A 23,657-nucleotide genomic window follows, 5' to 3' on the forward strand; every position below is an offset into this window, starting at 1 on the left:
AAATTTGAGACTTTTAATACTGCAATATTTTTGCGAATTTAAGTACAACTACAATATATAGTGGCATATTAATAGATGGTGGAGAGGAGGGATATATATCCTATACTTGCATTTGGTCAAAATTTAAAACAGATTAAATTGTGATCTGAAATGGAACGGAAAGGCTTGGAGGAAACACTTTCCTTCTGCAATCATTTTTTTTAAATCTTAACCTCCTATGAGGTCAGAAATACCTCTAAATAAAACCAAAATTTCAAATACTTCAATACTTTTCCGAATTTAAATATGCATTATATTTAAATATATGCACTGTGGCGTATTATTGGTGATTGGGGGGGGAGGCTAAACGAACTGTAGCTCCTTCTTCTATTCGGTCAAAACTTACGACAAAATAGGGTAGACCGACCAGTGAATGAACAGTTAAGCACAATTTCATTTTTTAAAAATCCTAGTAGTTTTAAATTCTATACTATACAGATCGTGATAGTTAAAACATTTTAATTGATCTATATAAATATCTGTAAAAAATCGCAGGAACTTAAATGATGCCACTTCTGACTTGTTAGGCGTTTAAAGAAAAAATGGCACAACGACCCAGTGAACCAGTAAATGAACATGATAAATTTTGATTCAAAAAAGAAACTAAGTTTCTTTGAGATCTATCTATCTATATAACTATTTATATCTATTTATCTATCTATTAGGACTCGACCGATGCATCGGCCAGGCCGATGCTAACTTGCAGGAAACATCGGCCCATCGGCCTGAAAAACATTGAAAAGCCGATGTAAGTGGCCCATGTTTTCGAAAAAAAAAAAACCTTTGCTGTTTAACTTTTTAATGCAAAGTAAAGGAAATTATAGTTTTCATACAAAATTGTTTACTTAAACTTCAGTATGAATTTCTATTTTAGTCACCCCTGAAAGAGTTTTTAATACTGCATTCAGGTACCAATCAAGTTATTCATTGTGTTCTTTCTTGCGGCTGGATGTACGTATGTATCTGTCATAAGTTATAACTCAAAAATGGTAAACTGTAGAGTGTAGAAGGTTAAAATTTTGCATTACGTTCCAGTTGTGCACTTTCCTTTTTGTTTTCGATCGGGTATTCTAAAAAGCCTATTTATTCATTCTTTTTTGGCTATTAATTACTTATTTCAATACAAAACTATATAGCGTCTCAGTCTGGCAATCATTTGGTGATACACTATATAGTAAAAAAAAATCAACGCACCAAGAAGGAGTGATCCGATTGAGACAAAAATTGGTGGATAGAAAGACAATGCACATAATAGTAAATGATTAAATTCTTAGAACAATTGAATAATTTATGTCAGAGTTACAATAACAAGTTCAATAAGGTATTGACCCGCCTCTAGCCTAAATACAAGCTGAAGCACGACGTGGTAAACACCGAGAAAGCTCCCGGAGGTTGTCCTGTGGTATTTCAAGCCAAATATTCGCTCCAATTGTCGGTCGAGGTTATCAACATTTCCTTGCCAGATGCAATCGCCATCCCATCATATCCCAGACATGCTCGATGAGAGCGAGATCTGACGATCTGGCAGGCCACGGAAGAGTTTGGCAAGCTTGCGGACAGTTCATAGCAACACATGCCGTATGTTATCTGTCATTGTTCTGCTGAAAAGCAGTCGAGGATACTACAAAAGAAATAGCAACAAAACAGGTCTTAGAGTGTCGTCGACGCACCACTGTGCAGTAAGTGTACCTCTAATTATGACCAAAGGGGTCCAGTTATCAAAGGAAATGGCACCCCAGACCATAATGCCTTGTTGAGGGCCAGTGTGGCGTGCAAAAGTGAAACCAGGATCCCTCCTCTGCCCTGGGTGTCTTCAAACACGTCTTCGATGATCGTCATGACACAGTTGGAAGCAGGATTCGTCGCTAAAAACTATACATCCCCAGTCGGCACAACCGATTCCAACCTGATCAAGCCACGCACCACTATAATCTAGCTCGGCAGTGTGTAGGCGTCAGTGGCAGGTGGTGTAATGGTCGGTGCGAGCGTAGATTTCGTTGTCCGTCGTCTGTAAATGGTCATGATGCACATTGGTGTTTGAGTTGAACGTCTGATGGTTCACAGAGATGAAGAAAGCTCTGTGACAGCTGATCGGACAATCACTCTGTCATCACGATCTGTTGTGACCCTAGATCGAGCGCTAACATCCTGACGCTGAACTCTGCCATTTTCTACCCATCCTTGCCAGCATCTTCGAATCGCCGCATCACTTCGATTCAAATGACGAGCGATTCTCCAATTTGACCAGCCGGCCTCTTTCAATCCAATGATATGACCTCTTTAAAACTCTGACAGTTGCTCGTAATGAGCACGAACCATGCGGCGAGGCATTTTAAAGTTGTTGAAAGGTAATATGAATCGCAATCAAACCGAAAGTTTTAAAAACTGTTGAAGAACTGCTCTTTATATACATCTGCTGGATGCACTGGAGATCATTCTGATGATATTCATTCATTGGACACCAAATTTTAATCATTTGCACATCTGGTCAAAACAATCCTGCATACAAAATTTCAAAGCAATCGGATGATTGCTTCTTGATGCGAGAATTTTTTATTTTTTTTGTTATAGAGTGTATATACCCGAATTTGGAGACCATGGAAACAAATATGAGATGGCGAAACCGGTTTTTGTGTCATTTTGTTAGATTCCCGTTGAACCGACGGTAATTTTTAGAACTCTTGCATGACCCCTCCCTACATTTCTGAAATTAAACTCTAGTTGCACATCCGAGTTGTTTAAAACTAACACCATTCATAAAAATAGAGATTTTTTTTTCGAACTTAATCTATTGTTTAGGAAGAATTTAGAGCATTAACGTACGAAATTGATTAAATACGTTTTGAATGGCGACATAATTCGGAAATCAAAGGGACTTTTAATTTTTTCTTCGGAAGTGCTGAAGTCGACCCAGAAACTCTTCCGAGGCGTTGGTGGTAGCGGTTCTGTACTAAACAAATGAGGCCGAAGTTGAGAACGAAGTTTAATGTTGTGAGTAACTCCAAAATCAGCGAGTGACTGCCCCCCCCCCCCCCCCCCCCCCCCGCCTGTCCCTCGTCATTTCAAGCATTTCTTAAATATTTAGCGATTATTTATTTTGCTCAAGAAATGTCAGTTTCAGTATTTCTTATTCTTGTTTCATCTTTATTTCGTAATGCGCCATCTTTTTTGCATCATTTATAGCAATCGATTTTTTTCTATTATAAGTAACTATTTTCATGTATTTTTATAAAATCAATGAACGAGTTATTTTCGTTTTCATCATATTTTTAATATGTTATAGAAAAGTGTCAAGGATTTTCTATTAAGCAATTTTTTAAATTTCAGCAAATTATTGTTAAATTGAAAAATTTAATTTGAACTTGTTTGTAGTGCTTCATAAAAGATTTTAAACAATCAAACTTGTTCAATATTATGTGTGCAAACATGAGATCAAGTAGCATATGTATTCAATTATTGACTTGGAGTAAATATTGAGTTTTTTTTTTTTTTTTTTATTGTAGCTGCGTTTTAAGAACCCCACTCTTTTCATGCCTATTTCTTTTTTCTGAAAAATTCATGTCCCTGTTATAGCTTTTATGAAAAATGCAAATTTTTCTATTCATAAATTTTAAATAAGTATAAAATTATTCCTATTATGATTTATTATTGTAATTTACCTGTTACTTTTTTTTGTTTAATTTCATGACTAAAAAATGTCTATGTGCAATCTTTCCACTTTAATTGCAATTTGTTGACGGTTTCATATTTTTATTCTTAAATTTTTTTTTAATGATTAAACAACATAATTTAAAGTTTTTTAACTATGATTAATGCACATAATCCATATATTATTACAATATTGCTGAAATCTAAGTTATATGTTCAATTTAAAAAAAAAAAAAATCAGTTGGTTATGAAACAGTGTCTTTGTTTTTCTTCCCTTTTTTTTTTTCTTTTTTTGGTTGTTGTTCTTTCTCTGTTATCATACAACAGTCAAACAAAAGAAGCATAACTACATCCTATGTAGATTGTACGTAGTACGATCCGAAATTTCTGGGGGCAAGCTGTATAAAACTTTACCCAGAATAGTTCACATTACCGAAGCACATCCACCTTCAAAGTGTCACCTTGAGGGACTATGTACTTCTGTCAGTGTTCATATAACTTTGGGAAACACCCCTGGAAGCCATTTTTGCAACCTACTATGATGCACCTTTATCTTCTCTTGACGAAAGAAAGCGGCAGGTAAGTGTCACACGGAGCTAAGTCCGACGAAACGTTATGTTATTTATTTGTCATATCAGAGCATTGATCAATCAAACCGTGCATCCTCAACATGAAAGTCGCCTTCTTCCCCTCGATGAAGTTAAAGCAGCAGCGCAAGAGACCTTACAGGAGGTTGGGAAAATGGCTGCCAGGAGTGCATCTAAAAGCTATACAAACGTTGGCAGAAGGGCATAGTCGTTCAAGGTGATTATTTTGTAGATAGATGTGCTTCGGTAATATGAACTATTCAGGGTAATGTTTTATACTGCTTGTCCTCGAACTTTTAGATCATACTACGTACGTATGAGTTCTCAACTTACTATTTTACAACGTTTCTGAATGACGCAAGTTTACGCGTATGAAGACCATCACAAGAGAACTTGCGATAATTAACTGAGGAGGTGTTCAAAATGGATATTTTGCTCATCTATATGTTCTTTGGTACATATGCGTGTACAGATGTGCCGAAAAAACTTGTGAAGTTTAAATTGGGTAATTGTAAAATAGAAATTAGGTTGAATTTTGATTTTTTTTTTTTTTTTTTGATTACAAGCCCTTATTCACAGAAAGGAAGTAAAGTGAAATGAATAAATGATCCTTTAAATCCCTGACAATCTTTTTAATTTATTTCCATTAGATTTTTTATTGCCATCGGCCAGCGGCATCGGCCATCGGCAATCGGCCATTTGGAGGAAAACAATCGGCCATCGGCCATCTTTGAACAATCGGCCAAAAAATGCCATCGGTTGAGCCCTACTATCTATTTATATAACTATCTATATCTATCTATCTATATCTCTATCCATCTATCAATATACCTTTCTATCTATTTTTCTATCTACACTTCTATTGGTCTATCTCTATGTCTATTTACCTATTTATCAATTTACTTATCTATTTTTCTATCTATCTACTTATCTGTATCTAGCTATCTATATATTTATCTATCTATCTATGTACTTATCTATATATCTATCTACTTATTTATATATCTATATACTTATCCATCGATCTATCTATACTGATATAACTATATATCTACCTACTTATCTATCTACTTATTTATCCATCTATATATCTATCGATCTACCTCTATCTACATATCTATTTATCTATATATCTATCTAATTATCAATCTATTTATCTATCTACTTATCGATCGATTTACCTACTTATCTATCTATACCTAACTATCTACCTATTTATCTGTCTGTACATGTAAATATCTACCAATCTATTATTCTAATCAATCTATTTATCTATCGGTCTATCTACCTGTCTATAAATCTACTATCTATCTCTATATCAGTCTCTCTACCTAGCTATCTATCTCTTTATTAGTCTCTGTATCTACCTGTTAACCACTACCTATCTCTTTATCTGTCAATAAATCTATCGATCTATCTACCTACCTATTCTATCTCTATATTTATTTACCTACATATCTATTTACCTCTTATTTTTTATACATCTATCTCTATATCTTCCTCTATCTATCTATCTATATACAAGCATACATACATATCTACCTATCTATTCCCTCTCTTTGTATATATATTTCTATTTCTCTATCTCTCTATCTTCCTGTCTATCTATCAAGAGAGATAAAGAGATAGAAAGATAAATGTAGGTAGGTAGGTTAATATACAGATAGAGATATAGATAGATAAAAGATAAAACTCAGTAAAAAGTGCAATGTTTGCAAAAACAAAAATAAAGAAATTATAAAATATATAATGAAACACATAAATAAATAAACATATAAAACTATATGCATTACAAAAATGTACGAAAATGAAAATATCTCAAAGAAACTTAAAATTTCTTTTTAAATCGAAAGAAATTTTGACACTGTTCATTCACTGGGTTTTCGCAATTTTTCGTACCCAGTGACTGAACACCCCTCTAACTGAAAATCTACGCATTCTGCATTGACTGAAACAATTTGAATCCATAGCCTAAATATGTATACTTGATTTTTCTTTCGTAGAGTTAAAAAATAAAATTTATCGATAAAAATAATATGTATCAAAATGATTGCTAGCACGAAACCAACTTTATTATTTTCAAAGAGAGAAAGAACGATTCACGGCAGTAAAAAATGTTTTCCTAGAAAAAATTTGAAATATGTATCCAAAGTAACCAATCAGGTGTCAGATAGCTGAGAATATCAATAAAGAACGCTTTTGTAGTGAATTTATTCAGAAAAAAAATTTTGGAAGCTTATTTTTTTTAAAAAATGATGCGCTGTTCATTCACTGGGTGGTGTTCACTCACTGGTCGGTCTACCCTACAATGTGATTTGCAACAGCATGGGAAAGTTTGGAGGAAATAACTTCGTCCTTATGCTATCAAGGTTTTTTAACCTGAAGTTATCAGTTTCAAATTAACACAGTCATATATTTTACTTCTTTCTCAGACTAACGGGGCTACAGCCCATTCCCCCCCCCCTCCCCCTCCTCCCAATGAGGTCAGAACTTGCACTAGATAAAACCAAATTTTCGGAGATTTAAATATTGCAATACTTTTACAAAGAGAGCTTAAAACTTTTTAGGCCTCTAATTTCAGAAAATTTTGTTGAGTGAGCCCCCATTTCCCCCTAATGTCATCAAAAATTACTTAAAATTGCATTTTTAATACACTATTTTCGAATAATTCTGGAGAAAATTTTCTAGCTTTTTTTTTTCCAACTAACATAATCTTCCCCCCTTATTACGACAAACATAGAATGAAATTTTATTTTGGCATTTCAATTTCAAACTACTTTTGGTGTGAAACTACTCTTATCTATACTTATCGTCGCCTAAGTGACCTTTAAAATATGTTTTTAGGGTGGAAGGCACCCGAATCTACTTCCCCTAACAATACCATAAAAAAAGCTTAATATCTAGCTTTATTGTTAAAATGTTGTAGGGAAAGTCCTCAAACACTGTCTGTTCCTTTAACGTGACTAAAAAAGATAAATCTATAGGCCTTCAAGCTTGAAACATTTCCTTTGGAGACAACTCATTCCATCAAAATATAAATTAAAATTGTTTCTAGAACTTCAATGTCAAAACATTTCAGAAGACAGCCCCCGAACCCCAACGCATCTTCTAGCATTATCCAAGAGAGCCCGAAATGCATTTTAAAGACTTTGATTTTAAAAAAGGTCTGGAGATCTCCAGGCACACTCTTTTCCTAATATTACTATAAAAGATAGAAGAAATTGTGCCTTTAAACTTCAATTTCCAAATTTAGCCAAAGAAGATACCCAAATTCTTCTGTATACGCTAAACATCTTTAAAAAATTTTGCGCTTCTAAGACTTCAACTTTTATAAATTTTCGGAAGTTTCCCCGAGCACCTCCCCCTCAGTACAGATAGCTTTAAATTTCGTTTTAAGAAATTCCTCTGGAGAATCCTCGAGCATTTTTTCTTCAAAAAACAACCTAAAAATGACTTCTTAAAAGAGATTTCGGGAGGGAAGGAGGCCGATAGAGTCAAGAGGAGGCAGAGGGTCCTCTTTCCTCTATCTTTCCCAAACCGAAACTGTAAATCACATCTTTAGGACCTCAATTTGGAAAAAAAATTGGAATAAAGATCCGACATCGCTTTTGTGACGTTAGGAGATCCCCCTAACGTTGACAAAGACGGCGTACCTTTGAGTTTTTGAATTTTAGGGTCAAAAAACTTCCAGGACAGCCCATGAACTTTTTCCATTTCCCAAACGAAACGCCACCTTTTGAAGACTTAGTTGTTAAAATATTTTCATAAAAAGCCCGTCCTCTGGGGCCCGATTAAGGTATTGGAGGCCCCCCTGTAGCTAAACCATACAATTTTGATCATTGGTTAAATTTTTTCAGTCAATTGGGGGCCTCTAAAAAGTGGGGGCTTAATGCCACGGCCTAGTCAGCCTGTTCCGTAATCAGGCCCTGCCCCCCCCCCCCCCCCTCCTCTTGCTCAAGTTCTTCTAGATCCGCCACTGTCCTCCGCGATATCTGCCAAAAACGTATGTTTTGGAATCATGCCAACGATGTCAAACATGTGCTGCGTTTGAGATTTCAATCTTTTTGCATCCTGCAAGTATTTCAATTATTTTTAAAGTTCGGTGGTGTTTTACTATATGCTACCTTATATCTGCTTTTTTTTTAGTCATTTCAATACTATTTTTATTTCTTTAATTTATTTTCGAAAAAAATGCAAAAGTCAATCAAAAATGTGGCTTAGCACCCACAGCCTCGAATTTTATTGAAACTTGACATGGTTACTTTTTTATTTGTGTATTTAAGAAAGTGTAAAAAATATTTATGGTGAATTTCAAATGGTTTAGGCTCTAAAGCCTGTTAAAAGTTTTGAGATTTCATGATTAAATGAGGCAGATGCAAGTTGTTCTTTTGGTTCTGAAATCATATTATAAAGTTTTTAAAAACAAAATTTGGTTTCAATGCAAGGAAAAGGATAACCAATCGTTTATATGCATATATATTTACTTATTTTCAATTCTTACTAAGAAAAGTATAATCTACCACATAAAGAAATTTTAGATTTTCCTCTCTGCTGTAAATTTTTACTTCACAAACAGACTTAATTTTAGAATTTATGTTCTCACTATGAACACAATAAACTCAAATATTTTTAATGAAAAAAATGTATTTTTCTCTAAAAATATATGAAAAGTTGACACTATTGTGTGATGCAGCCAAGATTAACCTCTGACTCCCCCAACCCTTTGTTCAAGGACTCAGGGGTTAAAAATTGTTGCCTCTTTTTCAAAATTTAGACTTATTTAGGAATAAACACTTTTGCAAGAAATAGTGAATGCAGCAAATTGTACAAAATTATTGCTTATACTTAATTAAATACGTATTACCTTTAAAACTGTTAAATTAGCCATTTTTTGTTGAATTTTTGAATATCATGGCGTTCAAGTTCTATTTTGATGTGGTTTTAGATGTCATTCCTTTCACAAAATATTTTTGGATATCATCATACGAAATTCTTTTGGATTTCCTCCTTTTTGCTCTCTGGCAACTCTCATCCCTGTGTAGTGGTTATTTATCACTTGCAGGAGCATTACGAGAATGCATTTTTTTTTTTTTTCAAAATTAGCACATTTTGTAAAAGTTGATCCCTCTAATTTAACTTTAAAAAAGGTTCCAAACATTATCGTTTTTACACACGGAAATATGCTGCACTTTTTGATTTGAGATTTGCTCTTTCAATAAACAATTTGTGTAAATCGTTTTTGTGAGGGGTTCGTTTTGTTTGATCAGGATTTTATGAAAGGTCTGGTTCGGTTGATCAGATTTTTGTGAAGGGTCCGTCCGTTAACGGACCCAAATTTCCTCTGGCCAGACCCCTGTAAGTACTCCCAGGGCGGTAGAAGGGCTAGTTCACTCGCCACATTTTACTAAGGCAGCTCTTTTCCCCTCGATGACATCACTGCGCTGACTACAACAGAGATTTCTGTGCGAAGAGAAAGTTTTTTTTTATTTTTTCCATGATAATTTTTGAAAGGAAAGCGCTTTCGAATGTAATTTTTCTACTAAAAAAATGATTTATTCAACTTTGCATAGTTATGGAAAAGCAAAAGCTTTTTATTTTTTTAATGCGCAGCATACTTTTAATATATTTATGCTAAAAGAAATTTAGAGACAAAATATTATTTTCACACTATCATTACTATCCTGTTTAGCTTCCTATTCAGTATAATTAGAGGAATTGATCCTTTGTGAAAATATCCTTCCTTTTCCCCTCTAAATTATTTGTTTTCTTCAAATCTGACTTTAATTTGATGATTTCATTTTTTTGCATCCTAATTTTCTTCAAAGGATTTTTCCTACCCTCTTGCGTTCTTTTTCTTCTTCGAAGGAGTATTTTTTTTTAATTAACTTTTTTTGAATTGCTATTTTGTAAAATTTTCTGTAAAAAATCACATTTTTGTTTCAATAACTGCACATTTGACTCCAATCATGGACAATTAGTGCAGACTGATTCATTTTGTTTTAAATGATTTTAATTTGCTTCTTCGAACTGAGATTTTCTAAGATATCAAAGCCTAAAGCACTAGCAATTCCCGTTTCTTCTGCCTTTCTTGACAAGGAGAATTGATTTCTAAATTGCAGGATGTTGGAATATTTATCTTTGGTATCGCACTGGGTTTCAAACTTCTAGTAGACAGTCCAAGTAGTTGATTCTTCATGTCATCTTCAGTAAAATGTTCACTACATATTCTTTCATTATTGATGTTCACAGGATCATTTCAGGGATGTTTTGCACCCAATCTTTGCATAGTATGTTATTTCCTTTAGGAAACATTTGGAAAATAATATTTTTCCCCTTGGAGTTTTTGTGTGTGTTTTTACAAGTTGCTATTGCACACACTGACATGTCGAAAATAAATGAACGCAGTTTAATACCATTAGTTTCAATAAAGCAAAAATTAACTTTAAAATCACTAAAGAACTTTGAAAAATGAGAGATAACAAGTAATCAAGGCACTTAGAATACAGCATTGAAATTCTTCCCCTGCTTTGTCCCCTTTTCCCCCAGTCAGTGTAGTGACGTCACGAGGGGGAAATGGCAGACTCGCAGACTCAGAGCAGCGAGGGATACCTCAAAGGAGTGACCAGCCCTTCCTGCCCTGAGGTACTCTAGTGCAAACTTCTTTTTTTACTGGAAGAAGATTTGCTGGTTGAACTTCATCAAACGCATATGTTCTCATTTAAAGATATATAGAGATTTTTTAATTAATTGATTAAAATGACAAAATCATTTGAGACAAAATTGAGTTGTAGGAGAATATGAGTGTGTTCAGTGCTGCTTGAAATTGTGTTTCTGCATTGTTTGTTTAACTTAACTTGCATACTTAGCTTAGGAAAACTTAGTATGTTCTTCATGTTTTTGAGAAATCACATGGGTACTTTACATATATACTTTGAAATGTATGTTTGAATATTTTCATTAACATTAGCAAAACATCAATGTTTATTTATTCTTTTTTTAATGAAAAAGTCGATGGATTTCAGGTGTTTTTTCATCCAGCTCATAAAGATAGGATGTTATTTGCGGAAATTATTTACGTATTAACTGACATTTAGATATAAAATAATAGCTCACTAAATGTTCCTTTTTCAAATTTTGATTTGTTAAACCTTTTGTAAAAATTAATGCTAAAAGCCCTGTTTGTCTACACAGTTTTCTATATTGCTATAGAAAACTGTGAAATATATACAATTGCTATATGATAATGTATTCTGAGAAATGATTTTTTTTTTTTTTAAAGATTTAATGCTGGTATTGTTTATTATAGATCTAGTAACAGGAGAAACAAGTGGCAGTGCCAGCTTAGAATCTTTAGATTTGTTGAGTGGAGGAGTAGCATCAAATGGAAGTGGCCTTCCTTCTCGCAGGTTAGACATTTAGTATTTTTGTAATCAATATGATATTATAATTTTAAGTTTTAATACTACATTGTACTTGATTAAAATATATTTTTAAGACTATTTTTTCTTAGTGTAACAATTCGTGAAATTATGCGGCGTGCTACAAATGCAGCCCGCAATCTTAGTGGACTCGAAAGTAGAGATCAAGATGTAGGTATTCCTACACTTGCTTGGCCTCCAGAGCCTTCAGATGCAACTACTGGTACGGAAATCTTTTTAATTGAACTACAAAGAAAAAATATTTATAGACTTTATATTCATTTTTTATTTTGTTCATGTTTTTAGGATCTATGTCCCCTCTAGGCAGCTTAGCTACTCCCCCTGAATCAACTGAACGAAAAAGTGCAGCCTTAAGCATATTATGGAACTTGTGTGAATCACCTGTGCTGAAACCTTTTTTAAAGGATTTGTTGACCGCAAGGTAATTATCGTTTTACTATACATGTTGTATTGTATTTACACAATAGGAATTCCCAAGAGAAAGTCTTTACATATATGTATTTATAAATTTTCATCCATTGTTAGCAAAGCTGTTAAATCCAAGGTTCGTATTTTTTTTTTAACTTGAAAACTCTTACATTTTTGAGGGCTTGAAAACCTTAAAAAATGTTAAAATGCATCTTTAGTCCTTGAATTTTGTGATTTATTTTCAAAAAAGTACATTAAAAAACTCATCAAAAATTTCTTTGCAACATTTTCAAAGTTTCTCCATTGTTATATTTGCTCCAAAAATTCAATCATTTTAGGACATATTTTTTTGAAAAACCAGCTTTAAAATTAGTGCATTGAAGAAGCATAAAATAAGGCAAATAATTTATGCATCCAGAAACAAGTTTAGCTATGCTCTTTCAAACGCTACTAATTTAAATTAAGTTTATTATTACACTTTCCAAGTATGTCCTGAAATCTTTTTTCAAAAGAAATTTGGAGCATTTTGATCTGTTGTGCTTAAATGGATTTGGAATAGCCTCTTATCAGGAAAAGCTTCTTATTTTTACTTCCCTTACCTAAACATTTTTTTTTTTTTTAGTTTAACAAAAAAAAAAACTTTTTTTTTTCTAAATTTATTCTTGGGTTGCACTTTACTGCATGGGAGGCTGCAGGTTGTGTATTCCTAGACATCTGTTAATACAACGTGGAAGAGTTGTCTTAGTTGTCTACTCTAATACTTCCCAATTGAATAAAAAGTAAAGGAATTTTTATTTATTCATTTTGTAGAATCTAGTAAAATTATACAATTTTGCAGAGTAATGAAAATTAATGGATTTTGTTCAAAGTTTAAAATTGCTGATCAGTTTTAAAACTCAACTTTGAATAACTTTAGTCATTTGATCTGTGTTCAAATCATTTTTGTCACTTTTGTTGCACGTTTTTTCATCCACAAGTTCACATCTTCCTTGGCAAGGTTTTTATCAATTTAAAGATTCAACTATTTACTTCAGGCAATTTAGACAAAAATTTTGTTGAAAAAGTACGTTGAAGTTGACATGTCGATTTATTGTATGAAATGTATTTTACCTACCCATAAACCTTGCAAGGTAATTTAAGACTTTTTTTTACAATGACTATTTTGTTACTATCCTTATACTGCTGCAATTTTTCGGCATTAAAAAAAGACGCAGTGAAACCTTCTGTGAGTTGATCACTCTCAGTGGTCAGCTTACACTTTAGAGGTCAACTTATAGAGGTTGATTTATAAGCTGTCAACTTAGACAGTGGTCAACTGTAAAGGTTTTAATCTATATATTTTATTAAAAATATTTATATAAGCAGCATAAATATTATGTTACGTTGATTTTGTTTAATTTTGAACTGATTTTTTCCAGGGATGCTCAAGGTTGTACTCCATTCATGTCAGCTGTATCAGGAAGAGCTTATCCAGCTGCTTTGATTTTGATAGATACGTTCTTGCGTTTGGCCCAAGAAACTATTCGTGATACTGAGTCCAGACAAAAGTATATACAACCAATGATTTACCCACGAGGAGCTTTACCTGATGACTCACCATTGCATGTGTTGTGCTACAATGACACCTGTAGCTTTACTTGGACAGGAGCAGAACATATTAATCAGGTAAACCTTTTATGTTCCTGTTTTTTTACAGGTCTTTATGTAAAAAAGATTGATTTATACCAAGTTATGATGACCCAAAAATAATATGGATATTTCTGTAATTTTGTGCTCTAAACATCTTTTGGCTTGTGAAGTTTTCAATTAGTAAAGTAATTTATGATCCCTCTAGAATAATTTCTCTAAAAAAAATTCAAGTACAAATATCAGCAAAATCAGATGCACTGATGGATTGGGAACAGGGTTCAAAAATATCATGATATTTTCAAAAATGTCGAAAATATCCGATATTTTTATATGTATCCGATATTTTCAATCGGCACAAACTAAAGTCTTCAAAATAGTAAATGTATCCTCGAATAACTCTTTATTATCTTATATCGTTATTGCAATATGTAGACTTAAAATTAAGGTTTATTTTCATTTCTAACATCAAATATTTCATTTTACATTTTTGTCAATTTTAAGGGAGTAAATTTAGCATTAGGTGTTTTATTCATTTTTCTTCTGTTAACTACTTTTACAGTTCTATGATTCAGAAATAAAATATGCATTAGTCGGTGCACAGTCAAAAAAGGACATTTTGTTTTTCTGACCAATGTGTAATAATTAATTAGGCACTTTTAATATGAATTAAATTGTTACTTTACTGATAAATTTATGAATGTAAAGTGAAGAAGGAATATCATATTACTTTGTTATATGAATGATATATTAATACATCATTAAAATATAGTACATAACTTTTTTGTTGTTTTTAATAATAAATGAACAATATTACTATGTTATATATTTTTTATATTGAAAATACCATAGTTGAAAAAATAAATATCGAAAATATCAAAGTATCATAGATATATATCAAATATCGGATATATATCACATGATATATATCGACTGGTATATAAGCAAACCCTGATTGGGAAAGAAAAAAAGTTTTCAGGAACCAAGAAATTGCTGATTGCTTTCTTATCACCTTGAGTTTTTAGAATAAAGAGAGTATTTTTTTTAAATTAAGTTTAGAATAGCAACTATCTTTCTCAGTCATCCTGTGCAGGCATGTGTCTGGTTTGCTTCATAGAAATTTAAAAGAAAGAAATGTTCAAGTGCATTTTATGATAGTGGCAAAATAATTCACTATATAATGATCCACTTGTTTCAGTGATTGAAATATTTTTATCAAGTGTTTTGTGCATACCTTTAATGTGTTTGATAATTTCTTTATTTCAATAGGATATCTTTGAATGTCGCACCTGTGGTTTAACTGGTTCATTGTGCTGCTGTACTGAATGTGCTCGTGTATGTCATAAAGGTCATGATTGTAAATTAAAGAAAACATCACCTACTGCATATTGTGATTGCTGGGAAAAATGTAAGTGTAAAGCACTTGTATCAGGTCATCAAAGTTCCCGTTACCAGCTGTTGAACAAGTTAATTCAAGATACAGATCTTGTAACTTTCCCCAATAGCAGGTTAGCTTTTTTTTTTTTTTTTTTTTTTTTTTTTTTTTTTTTTTTTTTTTTTTTTTTTTTTTTTTTTTTTTTGAATTTTAAAATGTTTAAATTTGGTATAAATGAAAGCATTATTTAGTAATTTCTGTTTTTAGAGGGGAAAGTATATTACTGTTCCTTGTTCAAACTGTTGGACGTCAATCTGTTGAGCATAAGCAGTACAGACCATCCAGACCGAGATCTTCAGCTCCTCGAAAGACTCCTGCATCAACATCTGAAATAGGTTTTTTTCTTTCTTTTAATTTATTTTTTGTCTACTCTGTTTAAAACATTAATTATGCAATATTCTTATTACTTTACTTACTTTAAAAGCTGAATCGGATATGCCGGAGCATGATTTAGAGCCACCAAGATTTTCTCGTCGAGCTCTCGAAAGACTGTTAAATGACTGGAATGCTGTTAAATCCACTATACTAACTGGCTGGAAAGGTGAAGGTGCATCATCTTTGAAATCAACCTTTGGATTTATGTATGATGAACAGGCATACTTGGGAATGCAGAATGGGACAGCTCTGTTAGACAAATTTACTCACTGTTTGTTAACTAAATGTAGTCCAGAAGTAAGTTTTTATGTTAATCTTCACTGTTTTTTTTTTTTTTTTTTTTTTTTGAGCAATCACGATTGCTTATTGTTCTCATTTGACAGTCCTTGTCGTTGGGATTATTTTTCAGCTTGGACCAGCCGGACCACCGGCGCGGCGGCGGCGCGGCTGCTCTGTTCCTGAGCACTGTCCCCCGGAATCCACTTCTGCTGGGTGGTGGCGTCCATGTCCTTCACACGCATGCTCATACACACTCGCCAACGCGTGAGCGCCTTTACACACATACACAGGCCTACGTGCACACACTTAAGCCTGCACACACACAACTATACACACATAACCACCCAGGAGGAGGGACATGCTTGGGGGGGGGAGACATTTCTAGAAACAATTACTCTAATGAGTAGGGTCTTGTCGCAACTCGTGATTGCGAAAAGCATAATTTGAATTCAAAGATTCAGAATTCAAATTAGATTTTTTTTTGTGTGTATGTGTTACACTTTGTGGGTAGAAAATGGGTTAATCCAGAAATTTTTGTCGGGGTCCAGTTATCAGGGTCAGTAATTAGAATTTCAGGAAAAATCCCTACAGTAATACATGATCACAATAAAAGAACCTTTTCATACATAAGTATGAGAAACGTATGCTGTAAAATGGGGTTAGTTGGATCACTTTTGAACTTTAAATACAAAAAGAAGAGTAATTAAAGATTTTTGCTAAAGTTGATTTTGCAGATAGGAATTTTGGTCTTGTTTTGTTCTAACATTTTTAAGTAAAGGCAAAACATTTTGAGCAGTTTCTATTTATGTATATAATTTTTTAGCAGTGTTCTGTTTCGCCATGTTAAAATCTTGATTTGTAACAACTGAACCTTGAATGAAGTCAGTATAGACAAGTAATGGGGGGAGGGGATTGTCTAATACTGTCGACTCTTGTACCTGTCTGCACTTCGTAAAAATTACTTACCTTATTTTTCAAACACAAAAAAATAATTTCATACTAGGTTTTGCTGATGATGAAAATGTGAAGTTATTTGGCTCTACATGTGCAGTCTTGTTAATTAGCCAACTGTATTTCCAGAATGACAAAACCTAATTTATAGAAAATTTCTTTGTATGATTATGATTAAGAATTTTCTTTCCGATACACTCCATTTTGCATTATATCGACCCATTTTTTGAACACATGTATTTTATATTCGATCATTTTAAAACTTTTATTTCCTGAATGATGAGGTAAAATATTTTTCTCTGAACATCTTCAACTTTTACCTGCTGGAAGGAATGTTTTACTACTTGTAAGAGAAAAGAAACTTGGCTCTTTTAAAAACTTTTTTTTTCTTTAAGTAAAAATTGTTTTTGCAATTTCTGAGCTTCGATCCTGCTGGCTTGTGTGTTAAAACTCAAATAAGCATTTTAAAAAATGACATTATAGTTTTGCAACTCAAAAAAACCCTGTCTGTCAGTTTTCAAAATGCAAGTAATGATTTCTTTTCCTTCCAGATGCTGGATACATTATTAACCACTCTAATCAGAGAAATTCAAAATGACACGAAAGAAGGTCGTAGCGCTGAAGCCATTCTTGTAGCAAGACGCTTTGTCCGATCAGTTGCTCGAATTTTTGTTGTTTTAAATGTTGAAATGGCACCTAATACATCAAAGAAAAAGAAGTAAGTATATCAACTTAAATTTGTAAATGTGTAATTAGGGTGTAGAATATGTCTGTATGCCTACACGAAATATTTTTTTAAGGTAAAATTTCTACAAAAAAAATAAAAAGATATTGAGTGTTTTTCGTTAAAGTTTGATGTAATGCATAAATATTTCACAGGTGTTTTAAAAAAATGAACTTATAAAATTGTGTTTAGTTTTTAATAACCACACAAACCTTGTAGATTATTTTTTTATGGAAGAAATTTAGCAACTGACATTTATAAGACATCAAACATATTTATGGGGGCTGAATAAAATCTTAAATGGCTAAGCCCCACACAATAATTCTTTAAATTTGACACAAAAAACAGTCTGAAGGAATTTTGAACAACAATATTTTATTTTGGGGGTAACATTAAGTATGGGAATTTTTTTCTCCCATCATTCTCTTTTATATTGTTGTTGAACTTTTCTTTGAACTGAAACGGTTAAAAAGACAATTCTCAAAAAAATGTCCTGTGCGTAACGCTAAATTTTTAATTTTTTCCAGCTAGCTAAAACCTTTAAAAAATAATGCTGTTAGAGAATAATACACGCTTTAATATACTATCGAAGCATAACAGTTAATCCCATATTAAATTAATAGTTACTTCAATAAAATAAAAGACTTAGCGTTACGCATGGGAAATTTTTTCGAGAATCTCCCAAAATATAATTTTGTGATATCCTGTGTTTTATGCACAACATCCTTTGTTGCATCTTGCAACCACATTACAATTGTAGCTAAAAATTGCCCCAAATAAAAAGAAATTATTTTTAAAAAATTATTCATTTAAAGGGCATAACCTCTAGAACTGTCCATGTAGTTGTGCACAAGTACGTAAATTTTATGTACTGTATTAATAGTAGTATGTATACTTACGTATATATGCTGTCATGCTTCTTTATATTTGTTTATTTTTCTTTTTACTTTCAAGTTTAAGTGCCATAACCCAACCATTAGCTAAGTGCAGAAGAGTCTTCCAAGCCCTAATTACATTAGCTGTTGAAGAGTTATGTGAAACAGCGGATGCTCTAATTGCACCTGTTAGGTACGGTGTTGCTCGACCCACAGCTTCATTTTCTTTAGTGTCATCTAGCAATGATGCTGTACATGTAAGTAGAATAAAAAATTTCCATTTTTTACTTCAAAAATGTTTCTTCTAAAAATATAATTTTACAATAAACATTTACTCTAAACTTAAGCCTTTCTTTTCTTCCCCCTTTGCTTGATTTGGATGTAGACTACTGGTCTAAATTATTTGATACATGTTCCCCTCCCCCCTAACATTTTGTATTTTAACAGTTATAAGCAATAAATCAGCCGCTTTTCATGCATTTTTTAAAAACTAGGGGGCTCACCACTCCCCAAAAATTGATTAACAGTGTTATTTGATTCAACAACTTTAATCATCTATTGGGAAGAATCGGATTAAAAAACATGTTATGAGTTCCGTTTCGAACAAAATGAAAATCACCCTCTCCTTCCTGTAGAAAATAGAATTTAAGTAAAGAGTTCACAATTAGAACACAATCCTTGTACTTGACCAAAATTTGCATAATGGGGACCTTTAAGAAAAAAACACTTTAAAGAGCACCCTTTTCCCAGGTTTCAAACTAACTTGTACCATCTAGCACAGCTATAGGTGCTAAGAAGCTCCTGAACATTGCAAAACGGCAGCTTTGTGTGCTTGATAAGTCATTTTCAAATTTGTGGTCTCTTGTAATAAATTTTGCTCTTTAGTTCTCGGCTTGAATTGAGTTGAGCATATAATAGGACTTTTCGCTAAAATGGAAACCGTTATATATGTTATTCTAACTAATTAAAAAATTGGAGCATGCTTTATTTGATGCAGAAAAAAAAATCTGAATGACATAGAATTTTAAAAGGTGTGGGAAATCTTTCATCACTTTAAAAGACAATTAACGTAAAATTTTCGCTTAAAAATTAATTACAAAAACTGATTAGAAATTTAAAATAAAAAACCCCTGGTACAAACCCCGTTGGCTCAAAGTAATTTTGTACAAAAATTTCCAGTTTGTTTAATGATTAAAAAGGGAGTAATTTGTATCCATTTGTTTATTTAATTTTAATTACTTTGTCTTCATCATGCAATACTGGAATTACATGCATATTTCGTACACAAAATGATGTTTGTGAGTATGACAATTATTTTGTCTTTCAGGGAAGTGAAGAGTTGTTTGCTGTTGATCCATTAATGGCAAGAAATCTTAGTGATCTTCCAGTGCGAACTACAAGTGGCCTTGTTGTAGAAAGCTCCCAATCATCTCTAGGTGCTGATGGTTCTTCTCGTGAAAGAGAGGATGAGGATCCTGAGGTATGCAGGTGTATTTTTGCTCCAGTAAAATATCAGAATTCCTGTGATTTCAAACGACTTCGCCAGATTCCCTGCAATTCCATCAATGAGCACCTTATCTTAAATTTGCAAAGTGTTGCTTAAGCAGCTGTGTCTTCATTTTAAATTTTTGATTTGAAAATGGATTCAAATAATCTAACTATATTAGGGGCAAATCGTAACTTGACAGTGTGGTAATGCTGTAATTATGCTGCCAGGTTAGGTTTTACCTCGACTGAAGTTATTTCAAGCAATTTCATGTTTGTAACATTAATTAGAAACTGAAATACAGTGTTTTGCTGTAAATATCCTGTCAACAAACTATTTTGAATTTTTAATTTTTGTAACTACTCTTAGTTTGATCTGAAGAGTTCATTTTTGAACTTTATAAATAAATTTTTGATCTAGCAGTTAAGTTAGGGATGCTAGTAAAAACGGGCTGAGAAAGAATAATGTTACTTGCTTTGTTTTTTATATTGCTTGATCCATTTGGTCGAATGTGATATTTTTATGCATGTACTTGCATTTTATTTCGAAAGTTGTAAAATTTGGATTTTGAATTTCATATATTTTAATATAAGGAATCATTAAATATTATCATATAAAGTATGAACCTTCTAAAAAAATACATGCAAAAATAATGATTTGTACATGTTGCGGGCATGACCGTACAGTGACACCTGCAACATGAACAAAGTATTATTTTATAAGTACAGAAATGTTTTCAGAAAGCTGATACTTTATATCATGACACTTAATAGTTACTTATATTCAAATACATGAAAACTAAAGCTCTAAAAGTTGAAAAATTCAATAATAAAGGGCAAATGAATTGCATAATATCTCAACTGCACCCGAGAAATTAGTTAATTTGCTTTGACCTGTATTCCTGTATCTTGTGTGTGTTACTGTTTCGCAAGAAATGCTCATTGCTCTTAAATCATTATCATTTGCATCCATCTTTGAAAAAATTTCAAAAGTCATTGAGTATGTTGAAGGTAGTTCAGCTTAAAACTCATCATATTTTTTGTTATCGTTGCTTTAAAGTTTTTTAAATATGTATTCTTCAATTTGAGCTATAATGTCCTGCGAAATGATAACATGGACGTCAACAACTACAGTCGAACCTCCATACATCGAACTTCCACATATCAAAATTTGTGATGTATCGAAGTCCCAGCAAATTTCCACATTCATTACATAGAAAAATTGTTTCTATACATCGAAAAAATCTCTATACATCGAAATAAATTCGAGACATTCGTAGATTTTTTTCCCCCATTTGTCTCATGAAAAAAATGAAGGTTAGGGGAGAAAATTATGTTCACCAAAGGTTGCTATGAAACTCACAAGGAATGTAGGGTTGAGGGGCGTGTAGATAGGTCATTGTTCCGTTCTGGAGTTCTTCCCTCTAGTTGATTTCAAATCTTAGTTGCAACCAGTAATACAGTAAAATCAGTTCCAATTTTTCCCTATTGTCAGTTGATTTACATTCCTAGTCTTTTTAGCTGCAGTGAAAATCATTCAAGTTAAGTAGATTGATTTTCTACTTATCTCTCGATTAAATTGTCAAAATGAAAATCCCCTAATGTTGCGGATCAAGTTGAATAGCTGAAGAATGAAGATGTGCATGAAGGCACAAAAATGTCATTTCTGGTAAATTTACTACTTTCGCAAGCAGAGTTCCTGCTATTATGAGAAATCGGAAAGCTGTAATAAAAGTACTGAAACTTACAGAAAACTCACTAAAAAACATGAAAGAGCATTACAGTTTGCGTAAATTAGCTTTAATTTTAATATTTTATGAGATTTTTTATGATAAACTAAGATTGTTTCTATATATCGAAATTTCTATACATCAAATTTTTTTCTGGAGATTTGCTACTTCGATATATGGAGGTCCGACTGTAAAAAATTTTCAAATGCTTCTCTACTCCACAAAAAAGGGGCCGTCATTATTTGTTCTCAGAATCAATATCTCATTCCTAATTTTTGGTTGACTTTCGAATGTTAAAGAAATTTTTGAAGAAAGGATAAGTTGACCTAGAAATTCATAGAATTTTTTTTTAATCTATGAAAATATTGCTTGCTTTAAGCATCGTTAGCTTGTTAAAAGCAAACTTATGAACTTTCCAACCAAATGTTTACTGATTTTTCTCATTGGATACAGGTTCTGTAATGAGGACTCATTGTAAGCGATTAGCAGTTTCATCTTCTTAGAAAAAGGAGGAAAAAAACCTCGCATTTAATTGCTTTAAGAAAACAAATGCAATTTAACTGCTACATATTTTGCAACCCTCTCATTTTTGGCAGAAAACTTCTCCTTTTACAGCAAATTTGAATGTTTTGAATTTTATCAGGGTTGGCAATTTGACTTCAAAAACTGGTACTGGTTTTTGATGTGACAAGTGTCCAACACTGGTTTAAACTATTAACTTTCTAGAAACTAAAATGGTGCTAGATTTTTTTTTTAATTTATTTTTATGTAAGGTTGTTTTTAATGCTTATTATCAATTCATACTAAATACATTACCATTAATTCCATTGAAAAGTAATGCTTGAAAAAGTTTTTTCTCTACTTGGCTTCATGAATATTTAATTAGTATTAAATGCTATATAAGTTATTGTGGTGTCATTTTATTGAAACAAGTGCAAGCAATCATAAAGTACATATTAATGATTTAAAATTTCATGTTTGCATGATATAACTTACGTAAATTGAAATGACAAGAAGAATGAAACATGTCTTAAAGTTATTGAACTATAAAAGTAAAAGTTTTCCCTCACAATCTCTGAAATTTATTTAAAATTTTAAACCCTTAAATAAACCTACATTTAAAACAAAATTTTCTTTCACATTTGTATCTTGCAGTTTTAACAAGGGCTATTGTAACAATGATAGTTATTTTCAAAAAAATATTTTTCCGATGAAAGTAGAACCAGCATCCAAACTGTAGGTAAAATAATGTGTAACCATGTTTGTTTTCATTTTCTGAAAACCCAATCAAAATTAAGAATGAAACCTTTATACCCTTATACATAGGCTTGCCAGATTTCTGAAATGTTCATCCGGGACACCAGAATGTACCCTTTGCACCCCCACCCCATCCCACAGAGTCACTAGTATTGAAAGGGGTACATGCCACTGGCTGATTTTTGGAGCGTTTTATAGGGCAGCTTGTTCTTAATGATATGAGTAAATGGTTACTAATTATGAACTTATAACAAGGGTAACAAAAAGTGACATAAGCAGATACAATTTGAGCTATTCACTTATGAGATGTAAATACAGTTAGCTCTCTGTTTAGCGACTTTCAAGGGACCACAAAAAATCGTCCTTAAGTAGAAAGCATCTTTGAATAGAATGCTTTTAACACTATAGTGAACCATCTGGGACCGTGAAAAGCCGTCGTTAAAAAGAGAAAGTCATTAAAAGAACGTCGTTAAACAGAGAGCCAACTGTATTTGTAATGTATTTTAGTTAGAAAAAACACTTTGAATCAGGAATAAAAAATGAACAGTATTAAGATATACTTTTCATTTGATATGACTTTTTTAATCTTTTTTTATTTTAATCTTATTGTAAAAATCCTCACAAGCTAATCCTGTATTCATTTTACAAGTCAATGTTACAAAAGATAAAGTAATTATCCAAAATAATCTTCACAGTTAATTATTTTTAGACCTTTTTGGTCATTTGCAATCAAATTTAGCATTTTCCAGGACGTGAAGTAAACCGGCCGGGACACCGGGATTTTGTCTGAAAACCGGGA

The 23,657-nt window shown here is 32.4% G+C and overlaps 1 protein-coding gene across 2 annotated transcripts in view; it reads left to right on the forward strand.

Moving 5' to 3' along the window:
- Positions 1–23,657, forward strand: part of LOC129235285 (E3 ubiquitin-protein ligase UBR5-like) — a gene marked incomplete at its 3' end in the record, with an annotated part of 117,223 nt that overhangs the window by 66,201 nt on the left and 27,365 nt on the right. For both annotated transcript variants that reach the window (XM_054869004.1, XM_054869005.1), the window contains 10 exon segments: positions 11,581–11,680; positions 11,785–11,915; positions 11,999–12,134; positions 13,540–13,786; positions 15,017–15,255; positions 15,390–15,517; positions 15,607–15,854; positions 17,339–17,505; positions 18,466–18,643; positions 19,714–19,866. In XM_054869004.1, coding sequence (XP_054724979.1) covers positions 11,581–11,680; positions 11,785–11,915; positions 11,999–12,134; positions 13,540–13,786; positions 15,017–15,255; positions 15,390–15,517; positions 15,607–15,854; positions 17,339–17,505; positions 18,466–18,643; positions 19,714–19,866 — 1,727 coding nt within the window.

The sequence above is a fragment of the Uloborus diversus genome, chromosome 2 (genome assembly GCF_026930045.1).
Source record: "Uloborus diversus isolate 005 chromosome 2, Udiv.v.3.1, whole genome shotgun sequence".
In the NCBI taxonomy this organism is placed as follows: Eukaryota; Metazoa; Arthropoda; class Arachnida; order Araneae; family Uloboridae; genus Uloborus; species Uloborus diversus.